General features: G+C 45.0%; 1 protein-coding gene and 1 pseudogene across 1 annotated transcript in view; one reads left to right on the top strand and one right to left on the bottom strand.

The window, feature by feature from the left end:
• Positions 1–7,231, bottom strand: part of FKBP9 (FKBP prolyl isomerase 9) — a 59,802-nt gene extending 52,571 nt beyond the window's left edge. Inside the window, exon 1 of the mRNA XM_010587181.3 lies at positions 6,864–7,231. Coding sequence (XP_010585483.2) covers positions 6,864–7,096 — 233 coding nt within the window. The 5' untranslated portion in view covers positions 7,097–7,231. The remainder of the gene's footprint in view (positions 1–6,863) is intronic.
• A 9,932-nt stretch (positions 7,232–17,163) lies between these two features.
• On the top strand, positions 17,164–19,118 carry LOC135232277 (large ribosomal subunit protein P1-like; annotated as a pseudogene).
• Positions 19,119–20,579: the final 1,461 nt, after the last annotated feature.

The raw sequence follows: 20,579 nt of genomic DNA, 5'->3' as shown, positions 1-20,579 counted from the left end.
ACTCTGTCACATGGGTCACTATGAGTCAGAATTAACTTCAATAGGCACTTTTAGCACCCAACAACATGAACCTGGAGAACAATGATGGTTAAAGAAATTCCCCACCGTTTTTTTTTGTTCCATAGGATGGCTTGCAGCAAACAACTGAGCAAGGCAGACTTAATGATCTCCTCTGTCAAAGTAAACTTTAAACCCACTGCAACCGAGTCTATTTCAACTCATAGCAACCCTACAGGACAGAGTAGAACTGCCTCATAGTGTTTCCAAGGTTGTAACCTTTACAGAAGCCGATCAGCATGTCTTTGTACCCGAGAAGTGGCGGGTGGATTCGAACCACCGACCTTTCAGTTAGCAGCTAAGCATTTTAACCACTGCGCCACCAGGGCTTCTTCAAATAAACTTTAGACAGGTCTCTCCCTGCTTTATGTTCCTGACCATCCTTTCTCCCTCAATCTACAACCTCCAGGTACCTAATCCCTTATCTCCCTTTTCCTCCTCCAGGGTCTCTCAGGATCCAGGTGGCCTTTTCATAAGAAAAGAAAACAGTATTGGCCTTAATTGCAAACTCAGTAAATCACTCACCTATCCCAGTGACCGACCGCACCGCCAACTTGCTTTTAAAAACTTTATAGTTGTTTGGCCTGGGGGAGTAGGAGCTGGTCTCTCTCCACAGCAGCAGAACTCTCCTACTTCGGTGTTCCTTCTCTCCCTTGCCTTAGTCCTTTATCCTCCCTTACAATAATCCCTTTAAATAAAGTCTACTTTAACAGTGGTATATTTTCTCCTTTGACATAGGTCTGCCTCAAAATCTGTCTAAAGGACTGGCAATTTCACTATACTTAGAGGTGTACATAGGATCTGGTTGTATTACAGATGTTAGTTAAGTATAACCATTTTCTCTCTCTCTCTTAACCCTGGCCAAAGCCTACAGGGGAAATGTAAACTTCAGTCTACTGGTGAAAAGACTGGTTAACATGGCTAAGGTCACTCGAAGGGAATCAAAGCATCTGATAGGAACTCCCTTAACGCCCATCACCACCAAATTGAAAATTCACTTGCATTGCACCCATCACCATCCTTTCCTCTTGATACAACACTGGCTAAGGCTAAGCCTCCATCTGTCCACTGGATCACACCCCTTCCTGGCTTCTCAGGGGCTCCCTCCCCTTTTTTCTATCTCCAACCTCTATCTTCATCTCTAGATCCTTCTTTGACCATTAATCATGCTCAGGTCCCTCCATCATTAAAAACAAACACAAACACATCTTCCTGGACCAAACATCCCCCTCCAGCTACGGCCTTATCTCAGTCCTTCCCTTCACAGCCAAACTTCTTGAGTTGTCCACACTTCCTCACCTTCACCACCTCAACTCAATGCCTCTGGCTTCAACTGGACTCCAGACTCCACTGCAATGGCTCACATCAATGTTACCAGAGACCTCCTTCTTGTCAAATCCAACATGAACTATGCCATGCTTTCTAACACCACCTCTCACAGGCATTTTCCCATTTACACCGTTACTATTTAGTCAATCTGGATGCCCTCTCTTCCCTTGGCCTATGAGACACCACACTAAATCGTTGTCACGTCAAGTCCTTTGGCCACACCTTCTCCTCTACTTGGCCCTAAATCTCTGGGGTCCAGGGGCTCCTTCCATAGCAGCCCTCTTCTTACCTGCACATCATCCAAGGCCCCATAGTCATCTACCACCTTCCCAAATCCTCATATCCAGTCAAATCTCATTCCCTAGTGCCAAATCCACAATCTACTAGTATCTGGGGATATATAGCACTTGAAACTTCAGATGGCCAAAACTGAACTCCTTCCACACCACTTCCCCTGGCCCCAATTTCTTTAACAGCCCCACGATCTACTCAGTGACCCAGACAGCTAGATGTGGCCCTTGACTTCTCCATCATTGCCTCCCAGCTAGCCATCACCGGATCTACCTCCTAAATAAATACTTTTCTGTGGCCTCTGCCACTACTCAAGGGTAGGCCACTACCAGCTCTCAGGAGGCCTGCACAGTCTCCGCACCCTCCTCCCTGCCCCCTCTACTCCATTCTCCACATCGCAGCCACAGGGACCTTTGTAAAATGAAAGTCTAATCACTCCCTCCATATTAAAACTCTTCAATGGCTTTTCACTGTCCTTAGACAAAGTCCAAACTCCACAGCCAGATAGGCAAGATTTCTTCAAAGCTGGCCCCAGCCTTCTGGAATCTCTAGCTTCCTCTCATCTCTTCTTTTCCCCTCGGTCACTTCCCTATTCCCACCCCAAGCCTGGGCATACTGAACAGCTTTCACTTCCCCCAATACACATCCAGGCCTCTGCATATGCTCCCCCCACTGCCAACCAAACTCTTTCTTCTCCCCACCACCTTCCCAAATCCTCAACCTTCCACTCCTCCTGGGTAAATTTCACCCATCCTTCAGGATTTATCCCAGCATTCACTTGCTCTGAGAACCCATCCTGACAATCCTCCCCATCCTACTCCCACACACACTACATCAAGTCTTCCGTGTGTTTCCATAGCTCTAGCCTTTCTTCTATCACGTATGTGAATAGACTATACATCATTGACCATAGATTCAGGCACTAAACGTCCCAGGTTCAAATCCCCACTTCACGATTTAAGTAGCTAAGTACTTTGGGCAAATTACTTGAACTTTCTAAGCCTCAGTTTCTTCGTCTGTAATAACGCACCTGGCTCACAATTTTGTGAGGTAAAATGAATTAAAATATTTAAAGGTACATAATCAATGTTCTGTAAGTATATGCTCTTATTTTTACTATACTTCTCACACTATGTTGCAATTGCCTAGGCTGTAAGCTACAAGTACAGGAAGGGTACAAGTTCTCAGGGGTAGGCGCTACATAAACGTTTGCTGAATGGACAGCAGCTCCTCTGTGCTCTTTCCACTATCCCTCACAGCCTCACAGTGGTTGCCATCCCTAGAGGATAGAAAATATTAGACAACTTGTTCTAGTGGGAAATGTTAATCATCATTAGCACCAACAGAAAATTCTTCATTGTTTTCCAACTAAAGAAGGAACTGAAAGAAGATATACAAATGGCCAATAAACACATGGAAAGATGTTCAACATCATTTATCGTGAGGAAAATAAAAATCAAAACCACATTGAAATACCATTTCATCCCACTAGGATGGCTGTAATAAAAAAAGACAGACAATAACAAGTGTTGGCCAGGAGATGAGGAAGCCAGAACCATCATACATTGCTGGTGAGAATGTAAAGTGGTGCAGCCACTTTGGAAGACAGTCTGGCAATTTCTCAAAAATTTTTAAACAAAGAGTTACCATGTGACCCAGCAATTCCACTCCTAGATACTTACACAAAAGAAAATGAAAACATATGCCCACACAAATACTTCTACATGAATGTTCATTAGTCATAATAGCCAAAAATTGGAAACAACTCAAATGTCCACCAACTGATAAATGAATAAATAAAATATGGGATATCTAATCCATACAATGGAGCCCTGGTGGTACAGTGGTTAAGCATTAGGCTGCTAACCAAAAGGTTGGCAGTTCAAATCTACCAGCTACTCCCTGGAAACCCTATGGGGCAATTCTACTCTGTCCTATAGGGTTGCTATGAGTCAGAATCAACTCAACAGTAATGGGTTTGGTTTTGGTTTAATCCAGACAATGGAATATTATTCTGCATTAAAAAGAAATGAAGTGCTGATACATGCTATAATATGGATGAACCTTGAAAACGTTACGCTAAGTGCAAGAAGCCAGTTACAAAAGAGCACGTATTTGTATGATTCTATTTACATGAAACATGCAGAATAAGCAAATCCTAAAGACAGAAAGTAAATCAGTGGTTGCCTAGGATTGGGGAGGGGGGGAGTTGGGGAAAATGGGACTGACTGCTAACGGGTTCGGGGTTTCTTTTTAGGAGTGATGAAAATGTTCTGGAATTAGATTGTGGCAATGCTTACACAGCTCTGTAAATACACTAAAAAATCAATGAATTGTACACTTTCAATAGATCGATTGTATGGTATGTAAATTATATCTCAACAAAGCTGTTTAAAACAATAGTAAGAATGACCATCTCTAAGCACTTGCTATATGCTAGGCAGTATGCTAAACAGTTTATGTATACTCATTCATTGCCTGAAATTTCAGAAAAGGCAGGTAAGGCTAAGAAGGTTAAAGAAAAGATAACTTCATGAATGTGCCTAACAAAATCTCTGGCACATAGAAGAATTTCGACAAATAGTTCTCTTTCCCTAGGCAGTAATTCACCAAGAAATCTGTGGGCACAAACCAGAGCTTAGCAGCAAAAGTCTTGGGGAGGAGAGAGGCCTAGAGCTAGAGGAAAACTGGACTTAAATCCGCTGCTTTGAGGTGTGAACCCTAAAGCTAAATTGGAGAGAAACTGGGGAGAGGTGTTGTGATCCCAGGGCAAAGCTGGACGATGTGCAGGCATGGTACAGAGCCCTATGACAAAGCTGGGTGACTGCTCTGGACCACCTCCTACCCAAGAGAGCTTCTCTCTCCCAGTAGGTTTCTGTAAGGCCTGAGTGGGAGGGCAATATAATATGGTGGTTACACTCAGAGTCTGGACATGGGTTGTCTGGTTTGAATCTTACTCCACCTCTTAAACAAGCTTTTTCAGCCTCCATGGCATCAGTTACCTCATTGGTAAAATGGGGGTACTGACAGTACTACCTCATAGCATTGCTGTAAGAATTAAATGAATTAATGATATGTAAAGTACTTTTTTTTTTTTAAAGTAGTTAGGAGGAACCATGGTGACACAGTGGTTAAAGCTCTCAGCTGCTAACCAAAAGGTCGGGGGTCTGAACCCACCAGCCACTCCACAGGAGAAAGATGTGTCAGTTGGCTTCAGTACAGATTTACAGGTTTATGCACAAGGCAAGGTCATGGAAGTTCCATAGACTTATCCAAACTCCCTGAGGGGCGGACTGCTGGGCTGAAGGCTGCGGAGACCATGGTCTTAGGGAACATCTAGCTCAACTGTCCTAACACAGTTTTAAAGAAAATGTTATACATTCTACTTCGGTGAGTAGTGTCTGGGGTCTTAAAAGCTTGTGAGCAGGCATCTAAGCTACTGGTCTCACCCTGTTCAGAGCAAAGGAGAATGAAGAAAACCAAAGGCACAAGGGAAAAAATAGTCCAAAGGACTAACGGACCACAACTACCATGGCCTCCACCAGACTGCGTCCAGCTCAACTAGATGGTGCCAGGCTATCACCACTGACTGCTCTGACAGGGATCACAGTAACTGATCCTGGACAGAACAAGAGAAAAATGTAGAACTGAATTCTAACTCACAAAAAAGACCAGACTTACTGGCCTGACAGAGACTGGAGAAACCCTGAGAGTATGGCCCCTGGACACCCTTTTTTCTCAGTAATGAAGTCACTCCAAGGTTAACCCTTCAAACATTAGACAGGCCCATAAAACAAAATGAGACTAAAGAGGCACACCAGCCCAGGGGCAAGGACTGAAAGGCAGGAGGGGACAGGAAAGCTGGTAACAGGGAACCCGAGGTGGAGAAGGGAGAGTTTTCACGTCATGGGTTTGTTAACCAATGTCATAAAATAATACGTGTACTGTTTAATAAGAAGTTAGTTCTGTAAACCTTCATCTATAAAAAAAAAACAAAAATCAAACCCAAGCCGTCGAGTCAATTCCAACTCATAGAGACCCTATAGGACAGAGTAGAACTGCCCCATAGAGTTTCCAAGGAGCGCCTGGCGGATCTGAACTGCCAACCTTTGGGATAGCAGCTATAGCACTTAACCAGTACGTCACCAGGGTTTCCTCATCTACAGTACAATTAAAAAAAAACGAAAGATTTATAGCCTTAGAAATCCTATGGGCAGTTCTACTCTGTCCTATAGGGTTGCTATGAGTTGGAATTCGACTCCAAGGCATTGGGTTTGTTTGTTCTTGAAAACACTTAGTTGTCCCCGGGTGGCACAAAGTTTGCCAGGGACTACTAACTGAAAAGTTGGTGTGGTTGGCACACACCCAGCGGTACTGTGAAAAAAAAAGCGGTAATGGCAATCTGCTTCTGTGAAGATTTACAACCAAGAAAACCCTATGAAACAGTTCTACTCCTTAACACGTGAGTCAGAATTGAATCTACAGCAAAGGGTAAAGCACTCAGAACTATGCTTGGCGCATTGTAATAGCTCATTAAATGTTGGCTATCGTTATCGTCATCATCATCACCATCATCAGTAAAAAGCAAACCCCTTGCTGCTGAGTGGATTCCAACTCACAGGGATCCTACGAGACAGAGCAGAACTGCCCCATAGGGTTTCCAAGGCTGTAATCTTAACGATGGCAGGTTGCCACATCTTTCTCCCATAGAGCGGCTGATGCGTTCAAACCGCCAACCTTTCAGTTAGCAGCCGAGCGCTTTTAACCCCTGCGCCACCAGGGCTCCATGTCATCAGCAAAGAGAGGAGGAAACCCGACTTCATCTACTCTTGGGTGGGTTTCGTTGAGTAGCCATTTTATGCAGATTTTGCGTATGTAAATATGCTGGAAGGAGAGGGAGGACGTGATTTGTCTCAACCCCGCAGCGCAAGGTCTTATCCAAGATTCCAGCCCAGGCGGGCGGGCGTTCCAGGGGCGCCCTTGGGCCGGGAGGCTCACACCTAGGGCTGTAAGATTTTGGGTCGGGGGAGCAATCCAGCAGGCAGGAGGGAAAGGGAGGAGCGCGGGGTTTTCTGGGCGGAGCGGAGGGAGGTCCGTCGGGAGTGAAAGGCCTGTGCGGAGGCTGAGAAACAAGAGACCGGACGCTGCACCCTTAGAGGCCGGGCTGGGTGCAAAGTGCGCGGTACCTGGAGTCGAACTTCTGGCCGTCGGGGAAGGTGCCCACGTAGTGGTAACGCACGAAGTCGCCGCTGCGCACGGTACGCGGGCACTCGTCCGGCACGAAGCGCCGCTCGATCTGCAGCTCCGCGTCTGGGCCCAGGCCCAGGCCCGCCACGGGCGCCGCCTGCCCCGTCACCCAAAGCAGCAGCAGGAGCAGCGGCGGCGGCGGGGGCCGCCAGCTCCGGGCCCTGAGCGCCATTGGGGGCAGCAAGGAAAGGAGCGAGGAGCAGCCGGGGGCGGGGGGGCGCGGTGAGGAGCTGGAGAGAGCGCGCGGGAGCTCGGACGGCGTGTGTCCCGGCCTGGGCGCGCGCCGGCGTTTGCAAACGTGGAAAAGACTCCCGGCCCTCCCCAGGCAGCAGCAACCACCCGCTTTCCTCCTGCCCCCCGCCCCGCAGCCACATCCGAACGAGGGGAGGAGCCGCGGTCGCGCGTCGGGGCGGGCCTGCTGCGTCCCGCGCCTCCTGGCCCCCACCGGGCCGTCCTAGTTTTCCCGCCCGGGAGTGGTCTGGGAACTTTAGAGTGGATCCAAATCTGGACCTGGGGAGGACCAGTTCCCTAGCGAGAAATTGTGAACTCCTCCGAAAGAGACGACGGTCCCAAGTAGGGAGAGGAAAGCGTTCCGCTGTTGTTTGCCTGTGCCTCGAGATTCTCCAGATTTAGGGCCAAGAGAGGCTCCTACGTGGCCGCGGATCTAGTTACCCTTTGCTGCTTTGGGGAATGAAGGGAACTTAGATTTTAAAAAACAAACAACAACAAAAGTAAGTTACAAGGATGGAATCTATATTGAAAGAATCTGAAACCATCCAACATTTATAATACTTAAAGAAGAAGGCATGCTTTGTAAGAGGCTGCCCTGACAGTTGTCCAGTCTCAAGTTTTAGGTTGCTAACTGTGAGCTTCCCCAGGCCATCAGTGGATGCAGTGTGAGCTGGGGCTTAATAGCAAACATTCCTCGCGGTCCCCCACACGTGACTACGCCAGGCTGGACTTCAGTAGAGACCCAGATGCAGCAAGAAATTTATCATAGTAGTTAAATGCGTCTTTATCTTAGAACTGGTTGTTCATGTTTATTAAGACCCTAAAAGAATGAAACTAAATCACCAGAGATTTCTTAACTTGTATTAGATGCCAAAACCTGACAAAGATAGTAACAAAAGGCAGGGGCAGGGAAGGGGGAAGAGAGCAACAATCTAATTTACAAATATAAATGGAAAAATACTAAATAAAACATTAAAAAAAATTTTTTTTTTTTAGGAAATATTAATTCAGCATTGAAGTAATACTATGCCACTACGTGGACTAATTAACAAAGTCTCAGTATCCTCTTTAAGATGATAAAACATTGATAATTATAATACCATTATAGAGCTAATTATTAGATCCCAGGGGTCTAATGAAAAATTACACGTAATACTCAATGTTAGTTTTTCCAGAAATAGAAACTCTAGTAATATAATTCATTAACAGGACAGAGAAGGAAGAAAAAACCCAAGATTATATGGCTGTAGATTGAAAAGGTATGAGATAAAATTCAACATCTACCTTTGATTTAAAAAATAAACAGTAATAAATCGAGGAATCATATGTTATTTGTGTATTATTAGAGAATAGCTATGTATCGTAAATTTCATCTTTCAGTCTCTCCTCAGTGAGGAGCAGCACCCATCCAGTTGCACAAGCCTTCATCCTAGAAGTCATCTGAACACCTCCTCCTTCACTCTCCACATCAAATTCATCACCAAGTCTTCTCAATTTTACACCCCCGATTGCTATCTGGTCTGTTTATTCTGTTTAACTCCTCTCCACTCTGCTGCAAGCCTCTCATCTCTTGCCTGAATTACTGGCAGAACCCAATGCAGAATGCAGAACCCCAGCTACAGAGGAGTTTGAAAAATGTTTTCAGCTTTTTAACCTAGCTAGAAAAGGACTGGAGTAGGTGTTTAATGAGCCAATTTTCAGTCTTTAAAAAAAACTTGATATTCATCCCTATTGTCTCAGAATATCCTATTGCCACGCCCTTTAAAAAAATGAGCAACTTGTCTGTATAATTACCTTTGTAATATAGAAATAAAAGGTATTCATTTTTGTTCTTTAAAATATTTTCACTGTAAACACAAAATAATAAATGTTAGGTTGTGGAGAGACTGTAACACTTATACACTGCTGGTGGGAATATAAAATGGTACAACCACTTTGGAAATCGATTTGGCGCTTCCTTAAAAAGTTAGAACTACCATACAATCCAGCAATCCCACTCCTTAGAATATATCCTAGAGAAATAAGAGCCTTTACATGATCAAATACATGCACACCCATGTTCATTGCAGCACTGTTTACAATAGCAAAAAGATGGAAGCAACCAAGGTGCCCATCAACGGATGAATGGATAAATAAATTATGGTATATTCACACAATGGAATCCTATGCATCGATAAAGAACAATGATAAATTCATGAAACATTTCATAACATGGAGGAATCTGGAAGGCATTATGCTGAGTGAAATTAGTCAGTTGCAAAAGGACAAATATGAGACCACTGTTATAAGAACTCAAGAAATAGTTTAAACACAGAAGAAAATGTTCTTTGATAGTTATGAGAGTGGGAAGGGAGGAAGGGAGGGAAAGGTATTCACTAATTAGTAGACAAGAACTATTTTAGGTGAAGGGAAAGACAACACACAATATAGGAGAGGTCAGCACGACTGGACTAAACCAAAAGCAAAGAAGTTTCCTGAATAAACAGAATGCTTCGAAGGCCAGCATAGCAGGGGCGGGGTTTTGGGGACCATGGTTTCAGGGGACATATAGGTCAATTGACATAATAAAATCTATATTAAGAAAACATTCTGCATCCCACTTTGGAGAGTGGCATCTAGGGTCTTAAACACTAGCGAGCGACTGCCTCAGATGCATCAATTGTCTCAATCCACCTGGACCAAAGGAGAATGAAGAACAGCAAAGACAAGGTAATTATGAGCCAAAGAGACAGAAAGGGCCAGATAAATCAGAGACTACATCAGCCTGAGACCAGAAGAACTAGATGATGCGTGGCTACAGCAGATGACTGCCCTGACAGTGAGCCCAACAGAGGACCCCTGAGGGAGCAGGAGAGCAGTGGGAAGCAGACCTCAAATTCTTGCAAAAAGACCAGACTTAATGGTCTGACTGAGACTAGAAGGACCCTGGAGGTCGTCATCCCCAGACCTTCTGTTAGCCCAAGACTGGAACCCTTGCCAAAGCCAACTCTTTAGACAGGGATTGGACTGGACTATAGCACAGAAAATGATACTGGTGAGGAATGACCTTCTTGGCTCAAGTAGACACATGAGACTATGTTGGCATATCCTGTCTGGAAAGGAGATGAGAAGGCAGAGGGGGACAGAAGCTGGCTGAATGGGCATGGGAATAGAGGGTGGAGAGAAGGAATGTGCTGTCTCATTAGGGGGAGAGCAACTAGGAGTATATCCAAACCAAACCAAACCCACTGCCATTGAGTCAATTCCGACTCATAGCGACCCTACAGGACAGAATAGAACTGCCCCACAGAGTGTCCAAGGAGCTCCTGGTGGATTCGAACTGCCGACCTCTTGGTTAGTGGCGGTAGTACTTAACCACTACACCACCAGGGTTTCCGGGAGTATATAGCAAGGTGTACGTAAATTTTTGTATGAGACACTAACTTGATTTGTAAACTTTCACTTAAAGCACAATAAAAATTTTTAAAAAGTATTTTTCATTGTAAACATGCTATATATTTTAAAATAAATGTGTAAGATAAATACCCCTAATCCTACCACCCTAAAATAATGATTGATTTTTCTTTTATACTCAGTCTTCCAGTCTGTCTACATACATCGATATTTTTAGATATCTAATCCTAGTGTGTATGTATTTTCGTATTCCACTTTTTTACTTGTGAATGGTAGTAATAGTGTCAGAACCTATCTTACTTCAGGGGGGATAATTCATACTAAGATCAGCCCAAGGTTGGTACCTCCACTCTCCAAACTTTTTACCAATTCTGACACCAGCTGTCCTCCCCATGGCGCTCTCTACTTCTCTGCTGTGTTCAATAATTCATTGCAATTCACAGGCTACAGGTTTATTGAGGAAGTAACAGGGTACAACTTAGGTTCGAGATCAATAGGCTACAACTCAGGATCAAGATCAGGAAGCATGTGGGCAGTCAGGAAGGCTCCCCCGAAGTAGAGAGCACTTGTCAGTGCAGGACAGCTCTCTTAGCTCCTCTCAGCTGTGGGGGCCTCTTCTCAGCTCTCTCAGGACAGGCCTCTTCCCAGCACCCTTAGGTGAGGCCTCTCTGCCTTTGGCCTTCTTGCCATCAGCCTCTCCACCGCTAACTGGCCCAGCTTGTAGCCAGTGTAGCAGTTTTGTTCAACTGTCTTAGTTGCATTTCTAGCAGCAGGTTTCTGCTGTCACCACTGGCTCTGCCGCAGGGCCCCTTCTGGGCCTCTTGCTGTCTTCAGTTTTACAGCCTGTGACCTGTGTTACAGCTCTTTAGGAGGTTCTTTGCCTCCTCTGTCTTTCTCTCTCGCCTCTCTTGTCTTTTCTCCGTTTTGCTTCTTTCTTCCTTTTCTTTGTTTGCTTACCTTTGTGGGGTTGCCTGCACATGTAAGCAAGCTCCTGGTTGATTTCAAGGCATGGCCCTTCCACCAGGGCCACAAACTGACCAATCACCTCTTGGAGGGCAACAGTCACTTTGTTTGCATAGTACGCTATAGTCACTCATTTGCGTAAGTGTATCGACCAATCTCTGCAAGATGTGTAAAATAGACCAATCACAGGGCAGGCTGCACCCCAGGGCCAGACAAAAAGTATCACACCATCAAGTTGTTTACAGCTTACCCAGGAAATGTCAATCAACCTGGACAAAAGTAACAAACCCTCTGTGGTAGAAAACTACAGCAAAGGTAACTCTTCAGGATTTAGGGGAAAAAAAATCCCTCAAGCTGTTTTTCTTTAAAGATCCAAGGCAAAAGGCCACATAAAGGAAGTCATTTTACCACATGATATTTTATGTCAGTGGTGTTATGGGTTTATGATATTTAATGGCTCCATAGCATTCCATCAGGGTATGTTCTACGTTTACTTAAACATTCCCCAAACTGCAGATGTGTATTGCTTCCAATTTACAAATATTGCTGCAATAAATATCTTTGTGCATAGTTCCTTTTAGATTATCATACACAATGAGGGGATTCAGTAGAAAGATATGAATATCTCCATTCCGAAAGTGATGTACCACCAACGATACCTAAATATAATAATTGCACCACAACGTGGTCATTATTACTGGAGCCCTGGTTGCACAGTGGTTAAGAGCTCAGCTGTTAACCAAAAAGTTGGCAGTTTAAATCCACCAGCCACTCCTCGGAACCCATATGGGGCAGTTCCACTCTGTCCTATAGAGTCACCAGGAGTCACAGTTGACTCAGTGGCAACAGGTTTGGTTTTTTGTTTTTTACCATTATTGGGTGCGATCATTGAAGACTGCAGATATGAAACAATACACTACATTAATATTGCTTTAGTTTTCATTTCTTTATTATTGACATTGCATATTTTTCTATGTGTTGCTTTACAAATTATCTTGTGAAAGAGCAAAGAAATAGAGATGTGAAGGAAGTCATGTGGCTACCCAAGAACTGTAGGGGGTGCCAACATTCAGGGTCTGGTCCTTAGCATTGTAGGCCTAAAGCCCAGCACTCTTGAGAACTATTCTAATTCCTATTGCTGCATCACAACCACCCTAAACCTAGTGGCATGAAACAATGTGTATTTTATTATCTCTCATGGCTTCTGTGGAACAGGATACAGGAAGGGCTTGGCTTTGTGGTTCTGACTGGAGCTCTTTTTTGTGGTAGCAGTCAGACAGATAAACTGAGCAGAGGTGGGTGGGACCGGCCTCTCTTTATCTATTCTCCAGTCTGTTCATGTTGATATTTTCCTGTGCGTTAATTCGGGCTTCCTTGCAGCATAGTGGCTTCAGGGGAGATAAATAGCTTACATTGCCACTGAAGGCTTCAGGAGAGAGTATTCCAAGAGAACCAGGTGGAAGATATATGACCTTTTCTGACCTAGTGTCAGAAATTAATCGTCATCACTTCTGCTGCTTTCAACTGGTTACAAGTAAGTCACTAAGACTGGCCCAGATTTAAGGGAGGGGGCATAGACTCCACCTTTCCATGGAGGCATGTCGAGGTCCCATTGTAGAAAAAAAACAGTGGGATGGGAGATATTATTGCCACCATGTTGGAAAATGCAATCTTTTACAATAAAGTCACAAGTGACTGTAAAGTACCTTGTCAAATTATTAATTTATAGTTAAGAGTCACACCTTTCCAATGACCTTATACTCAGATCTGACTAGAACACCTTTTTCCTCTTATCAGGACCCTAGAGAGGCCAGATAGACTATCAGATGTTGCTGGGTGAGCATGAAGTCAGAGCACAGGGGCTTGGCTAGTCTTGAAGGATATTTCCTTTCAGTCTGGTCAATTTTACCCCTTTCTCCAAATAGTGCACATTTCTCTAGTGACCAAACACTCCTGTGTTTGTGTGTCTACTGGACAACACTGGACAAAGAGTGCCTGATTGTTTTTCCTTGGTTCTTTCCTAGATTCTGTAGACCATCTTCCTTCTGTAACACATTTTTTTTTTGGCCTCTCAATCACATCTTCCCAAGACTATCTTCTTCTTCTTGATGTTTTGCAAGGCATTTGCCGTGGAGTTGATTCCAATTCATGGCAACCACAAATGTTTCAGAATAGAACTGCACTCCATGGGGCTTTCAATAGCATCTAGAATAGAGAATCCTTTCCAGAAGGTTTTCAATTTACTTTGCCCAGATCCATCAGAGGAATCACTATCTATGGCAGATATAGCCTTGTGAAATGTATTTCCTAAACAATAAGACTTTAAAGTTGAAATTACTCCCTTGATCCATGGGCTGTAGAATAAAGGATGCTGTGTTAGCAGGCATGAAAACACCATTAATCTCCTTGCACTTCTCCATCAGAGCCCTTGGGTGACCAACTGCATTGTCAATGAGCAGTAATATTTTGAAAAGAATCTTTTTTCTGAGCAGTAAGTCTCAACAGTGGGCTTAAAATATCAGTAAACCATGTTGTAAACAGATATACTGTCACCCAAGCTTTGTTATTTCATTTATAGAGTACACGGAGAGTAGATTTTGCATAATTCTTAAGGGCCCTAGGATTTTCAGAATGATAAATGAGCACTGGCTTCAGCTTAACCTCAGCAGCTGCAGCTGCCCCTAACAAGAGAGTCAGCTTGTCCCTTGAAGCTTTGAAGCCAGGCACTGACTCCTCTCTAGCTATGAAAGTCTTAGATGGCATCTTCTTCCAACATAAGGCTATTTTGTCTACATTGAAAATCTGTTGTTGAGTGTAGCTACCTTTACCCATTGTCTTAGCTAGGTAACTTGCTGCAGCTTCTACATCAACATTTGCTGCTTTGCCTTGCACTTTTATGTTACGGAGATGGCTTCTTTCCTTAAACCTCATGAACCAACCTCGGCTAGCTTCAAACTTTTCTTCCGCAGCTTCCTCACCTCTCTCAGCCTTCACAGAATTGAAGAGTTAGGGCCTTGGTCTCAATAGACTTTGGCTTAAAGGAATGTTGTGGCTGGTTTGATCTTATACCCAGAGCTCTAAAACTTTCTCCATATCAGCAATACGGCTGTTTCACTTTCTTATCATTTGTGTGTTCACTGGAGTAGCACTTTTAATTTCCTTCAAGAACTTTCCCTTTGCATTCACAACTTGGCTAACTGACGCAAGAAGCCTAGCTTTCAGCGTATCTCGGCTTTCACCATGCTTCCCTCGCTAAGCTTACTCAATTCTAGCTTTTGACTTAAAGTGAAAAACAGATTCTTCCTTTTACTTGAACACTTAGAGGCCATTGTAGGGTTATTAACTGGCCCAATTTAAATATCGTCATGTCTCAGGGAATAGGGAGGCCAGAGGAAAGGGAGAGAGATGGGGGAATGACTGGCTGATGGAGCAGTCAGAACATACACATTTAAGTTTGCAGTCTTACATGGGTGTGGTTCATGGCACCCCAAAATAATTACAATAGTAACATCAACGATCACTGACCACAGATCACCAGAACAGATATAATACTAATGAAAAAGTTTGAAACGTTCCATGAATTACCATAATGTGACACAGAGCCACAAAGTGAGCCCAGGCTGTTGGAAAAATGGTACTGATAGATTTGCTTGATGCAGGGTTGTCACAAACCTTCAATTTGTAAAAAACGCAGTATCTGTGAAGTGCAGTAAAGCAAGGTATGTCTGCATAACTTCCTATATTTGTCCACAGCCTTTCTGTGTTTGCCTACTTGGGATTTCTGTAATAGATTTGAATGAACTAATTTGTTTTTGGTATTAACCATATTGAATACCACATTTGAAGCAAATTTTTCCTTCTGCTGTTATTTTTGCTTCCTTTGTGTTTTTTCTCCATTATTTCAAAGCTAAAACAATTATCATAGCTCCACAAATCAGATATATTTTATGAATGAAACCTAATAAAGCACCTAACACCTTTGAATCCTGGCCCCACCACTTAACTCTCTGGACCTTTTTCTGCCAAATAATGGTAACAGATACAGATAATTACAGTATTTATAAAGTTTTTGAAGATTAAAATAAATTTTTAAGGGCTTAGCTTATGACTGCCACATAACAAGAGCTCAGCGTATACTAGCTTCCATTTTGATTTCCAGCACCCAAATCTTGCCTAAATCAGTACACATTGAATGTGCTTTAACCATGGTTCACATTATCTGGGAAATCGGAGAATTTTTATGGCGAATCTTGCTTTCTTCCAAAGATGGATGACTTCTACTAACTGGTATTGAGCTGCTCCTGTGTGTCTAGCCACGGAAGGGATACAAAGATGAGTGGGACACGGTCCCTTGCCTACAGGATTGGGGACCAGAACGCGGCAGGCTGTACCTGCCCCACGAGCTATGTGTGCGGGGCAGGGAACCCAAGGCGTGCGAGGAAGGGCTCAGGCCACGAGCGTCCGGCACCCCCTCGGCTCCACAGGGGCGCGCTCCGGCCTCTGGCACCAGTGGCCAGGCGGCGTGGACAAGCGATGAAGGCATAATATTGGGGGGCCGCTTTGTTGGGAGGCGGATGGCCCGTCTGCCGAACGGCGGCGGATCAGGTGGCCTTGGCGGAGTCGCCGGCCCTTGCCCGGGCGGGGTCTGGACGGTGGCAGGAGGGACGCTGCGGGGCCGAGCCGGTGCCGCGCGGAGGAAGTGCGGTCCTCGGCTCAGCAGCGCAGGCCGCGATGTCCTCTCGGCCGCGGCGCGACGACGGGAGCCGCCCGAGCAGGAGCTGCAGCGGCGCCGGGAGCAGAAACGGCGGCGCCACGACGCGCAGCAGCTGCAGCAGCTCAAGCACCTGGAGTCCTTGTGAGTCCCCGCCCGACCTTCTGGAAGGAATCGGGGCCTGCAGTCGGCTTCCCGCGTGGGGCCTGGGGTCGCCCGGGCTCCGTGTTGGTGCGTTAGGTGGGGGTCCTCGGGGACCCCTGCGGGTGGGCGGGTGGGCCCGGCCGCCCGTCTGTTCCCCTTGCAGTCTCACCCTCGCTCTCCCCGTCGGACCCCAGCGGTAACCCAGCCGCCGTTTACTGGTGCCCGGGTGTCGCGGCCCTTTGACTTCACCTTTCACCTTTCGTCCTCGGTGGAGAGAAAGGTTCCCTTCCCTCGGCGTCCTCGGCGCTCGGCCTCGGCTTGGGAGGGGGAAATGGAGGCTAAACCCTGGGCAGCTCCTCCGAGGCCCACGTGAGTCTGTGGGTTTGGCTCTTCCTGAGGAGAAAGGCGACCCCTTCAGGACTCCTCAGGCTCCATTGATATGCTTCTGTCTTTGACAAACCTGCGAGGCCCTTGAAGGCATCCGAGTTCCCCCACCCTCCTTCCCAGCTCTCTCTCACTCAAGTGCTCCCGAGCGGCCACACTTAACAGAGTAGAGATCCTGTGTCTGTGTCAGTTTCATCCCTACTTTTATCTTTTTTTTTTTTATCTTAGGTTCTCTAGACAAACAGAACCAGTAAGATATATAAGCCCCAAAACGAAACGCAGTGCCATCGAGTCGATTCCGACTTACAGCGACCCTACAGGACAGAGTAGAATTGCCCCATAGAGTTTCCAAGGAGCGCCTGGCAGATTAGAACTGCCGACCCTTTGGTTAGCTGCGGTAGCACTTAACCACTATGCAGCCAGAGTTTCCAGTAAGATATATGTGTACATTTAAAAGCCAACAAACAAACAAAACCCCAAACCCGTTGCTATCTAATCGATTCCAACTCCTAACAACCCTATAGGGATCCTATAGGACAAGGTGGATTCAAACTGCCTACCTTTTTGTTAGCAGCCAAGCTTAACGACTGCTCTAGCAGGGTTAATCATAATGCTCAAGACAGAGAAATTTATTTTGAGGAATTGGTTCAGGGGATTGTGGGGGCTGGCAAGTCCAAAATCCATAGGTCAATCACAAAAGGACATATCATACGACCTCACTTATATAAAGAGATGAGAAAAGGCAAATATATAGATACCAAAGTTCACTAATGGTTACCAGGGGCAGGAGAGAGGGGGCAAAAGGCAGTTGATGATGAAAAATCACATTAAGGGTAAGGTTGCACAGCCAATTATTGTAATTCCTATCAATAAGTTGTACACCTGTAAAAAGTTGAATTGGCAAAAGTTGTGTGATAGATACATTTACAATGACAAAATAATAAAAATAAAAGAGTAGCTGCTGGAGCTGCTTATGTACAACCAAATACCTCATGGGATTTGGTTTCTTGGCTTGGAGGTTTAGGGTCATGGTTTCATGGAACATCCCAGTTAAATGGCCTAATATGGTTTAGTGCTTCTGTTGTACCTCCTAGTTTGTTGTTGCATAGTGCCTGGGGTCTTAAAAGTTTGCAAGTGGCCATTCAAGGCACAACAATTGGTCTTTATTCACCTGGAGCAACAGAGGAAGAAGGAGAGTCAGGAATAGGAGGGTATGGAATATGTGGCTAATTGCCTCCATGAACTGCCTCCTTTGCCATGAGACAAGAACTGGATGGTGCCGAGCTACATTTTAATTGAAGAGTTTATAGAAAAATCTGGATCAAAAGGGGGAACACGCAGAACAGAATTTCAAATTCTCATCGACTTCAGACTTTCTGGAGTCATGAAGGGTGAATGGATCCCTGAAACTATTGCCCTGCGATAATCTTCAAACTTTAAACCAAAAATATCCCCTTAAGTCAATAATTTAGCTTAACTAGTAAAAAAAAAAAAACGGTGTTCCTTGAGCATTATGCTCTTTTAAGAACTATCTATATAACATCAAATTGACAACAGCAACTCAAAAGATAGGAATTTTAGAGGGGAGTAAGTTTATCTTAATTGGGGAGGAACAACTCAGAAAGGAAGGGTGAGAATGTTGCCCAATTAGAAGAATGTAACCAATGTAACTAAATTGTACATGTAGAAACTTAACAAAGAAAAGAAAACCTATTCCCAAATGGGATTATAACCACAGTTGGAATTGAGTAGACAGCAACAGGTGTGGTTTTGGGTTTTAACGCTATGCACACCCTCAACCTCAAACCCTACCACAGAGTTGGCAGTGATCCATCCTTCTGGTTGCTGTCTCCCCCAGCTTCATGGTATTTTGATTTTGGAACATTGTGTCAAAACTTATGAGCCCCTCTCCTCAGCTGCTGCTAAAGTGCTTGGGTCTTCTGAGGAAGTTAAGGCCACATTGCCGGTGAGGCCCTCACTTCATCTGCACCTGGCAGCCACCAGCCCAGCCCTCGCCTGCATTGTGGCCTTAGTGTTCGTGTTGAAGCTCTCCTGTATCTGCTCAGCCCTCATCCTGCACAACAATGAGGAGATGGTCATGGAGGATAAGATCAATGCCCTCATTAAAGCAGCAAAGGTAACTGTTGAACCTTTCTGGCCTGGCTGGTTTACAAAGACCCTGTCCAGTGTCAAATTGGGAGCCTCATCTACAATGAAGGGGCAGATGAAACTGCCCCAGCAGGGGACACTGCATCAGCAGGAGGCCCTGCCCCTCCACCACTGCTGCTCTAGCTGAGGAGAAGAAAGTGGAAACAAAGAAGAATTTGAGGAGTCTGACATTGACATGGCCTTTGGTCTTTTTGACTAAACCCCTTTTGTAACATGTTCAATAAAAAGCTGAACTCTTTAAAAAAAAAAAAAGAAGAAGAAGAAGAAACAAACTTTGATAAATATGGTATGTGAATTATACCTCAATTTTTTTTAAAAAAGTGACTAAATGAGCAGTGATTGGGCGGGGGGGGGGGGGGGAACTTCCAGAAAGCTGAATTCAGAACAACAGCTGTCACCAAATCAGAAAGTGTTTCTGGGCTGGTTTGTCCCTCATCTTTCACAAAAGTGATACCAGAATAATTCTTGGATTCCAGCTAAACATTTACTGATGATCCCATACACGTGAGGCTTCACATGGGCACTGGCATATGGGCTTTGGGGCAACAGGCTCCTTCACTCTGGCTGTTTGCCCTTGGACAAGTGATTTAGTCCCTCATGGATAGAAATGCAGGAAGTGCAGTAGTGCAGGAAGTGCATTGCTGGCCTAGAATGGCGGTTGGAACTCAGTGAAAGCACTCTAGGTGTCGGGAGGCTTGGGCGATTGTCCTCATTTTTTCTCTTACAGGTGTAGCTTCTGATTGACTTAATAAAATGATGGTCCGAGTTCTTGGCTTGCCTTCCTCTTGTTCTTAAGGTTCTAACAAATAATTTTATGTATGATGGTGCATATTTTATGAGGTTCAGAGAAGATGAGAATAGACTTGGGGAAACGGCAGTTATTCTTGGAGTCAGGCACAGAAGGGGGATCTCTGAATCACATGGCCCAGGAAGGCCTTAAGCCCAGCCTGGGGATGGTGTGTGTGGGAAGTCTACTGCCCTGCTGTACCCAGCCTCCCCTCAAGATCAGCTGGCATACCCAAGCAAAGCTACACATCTATAAAAAGCTGTGAAGGCTGGCTTGGGTTTGGTGAGGCTTCTCTGTTGGGTCCAGATGTTGGCTTTTGTGATGGTAATGCTCTAGTCTTACACTGCCTCATAAGGCTGCTGAGAGCATCAATTTGTCTTCAACAGAAGGGACAGAAGCTGGTGTTGTTGAGTGCTTTCACATGTACGCTGTGGAATATTTATCCATGAGGAAATTGAGGCTCAGAAGGTTAAGAAACTTGCCAGAAATACAGAGTAGGGAGGAGTATCAGAATTCAAACCAAAACTTTTTACCTTTTAAGCCCATGAGGTTTCCACTCTGCTTTCCCTCACTTCTACAGGATTTCACATTCACACTGACTTAGAACTGGAGACTCTTCTGCTGGAATTTGAGGTCCTCTGTCCATAGAAAGCACTGGGTTTTTGTTATCCGTAGACGGAAACCCTGGGGGCGTAGTGGTTAAGTGCTACAGCTGCTAACCAAAGGGTCGGCAGTTCACATCCACCAGGCGCTCCTTGGTAACTCTATGGGGCAGTTCTACTCTGTCCTATAGGGTCACTATGAGTCGGAATCAACTGGACGGCACTGGGTTTGGTTTTTTGGGTTCTATCCGTAGAAACCACCACACGTCTG

The sequence above is a fragment of the Loxodonta africana genome, chromosome 8 (genome assembly GCF_030014295.1).
Source record: "Loxodonta africana isolate mLoxAfr1 chromosome 8, mLoxAfr1.hap2, whole genome shotgun sequence".
Lineage (NCBI taxonomy): Eukaryota > Metazoa > Chordata > Mammalia > Proboscidea > Elephantidae > Loxodonta > Loxodonta africana.
The sequence above is the reverse complement of the archived record's forward strand: the minus strand, read 5'-3'. Positions and strand labels throughout refer to the sequence as shown.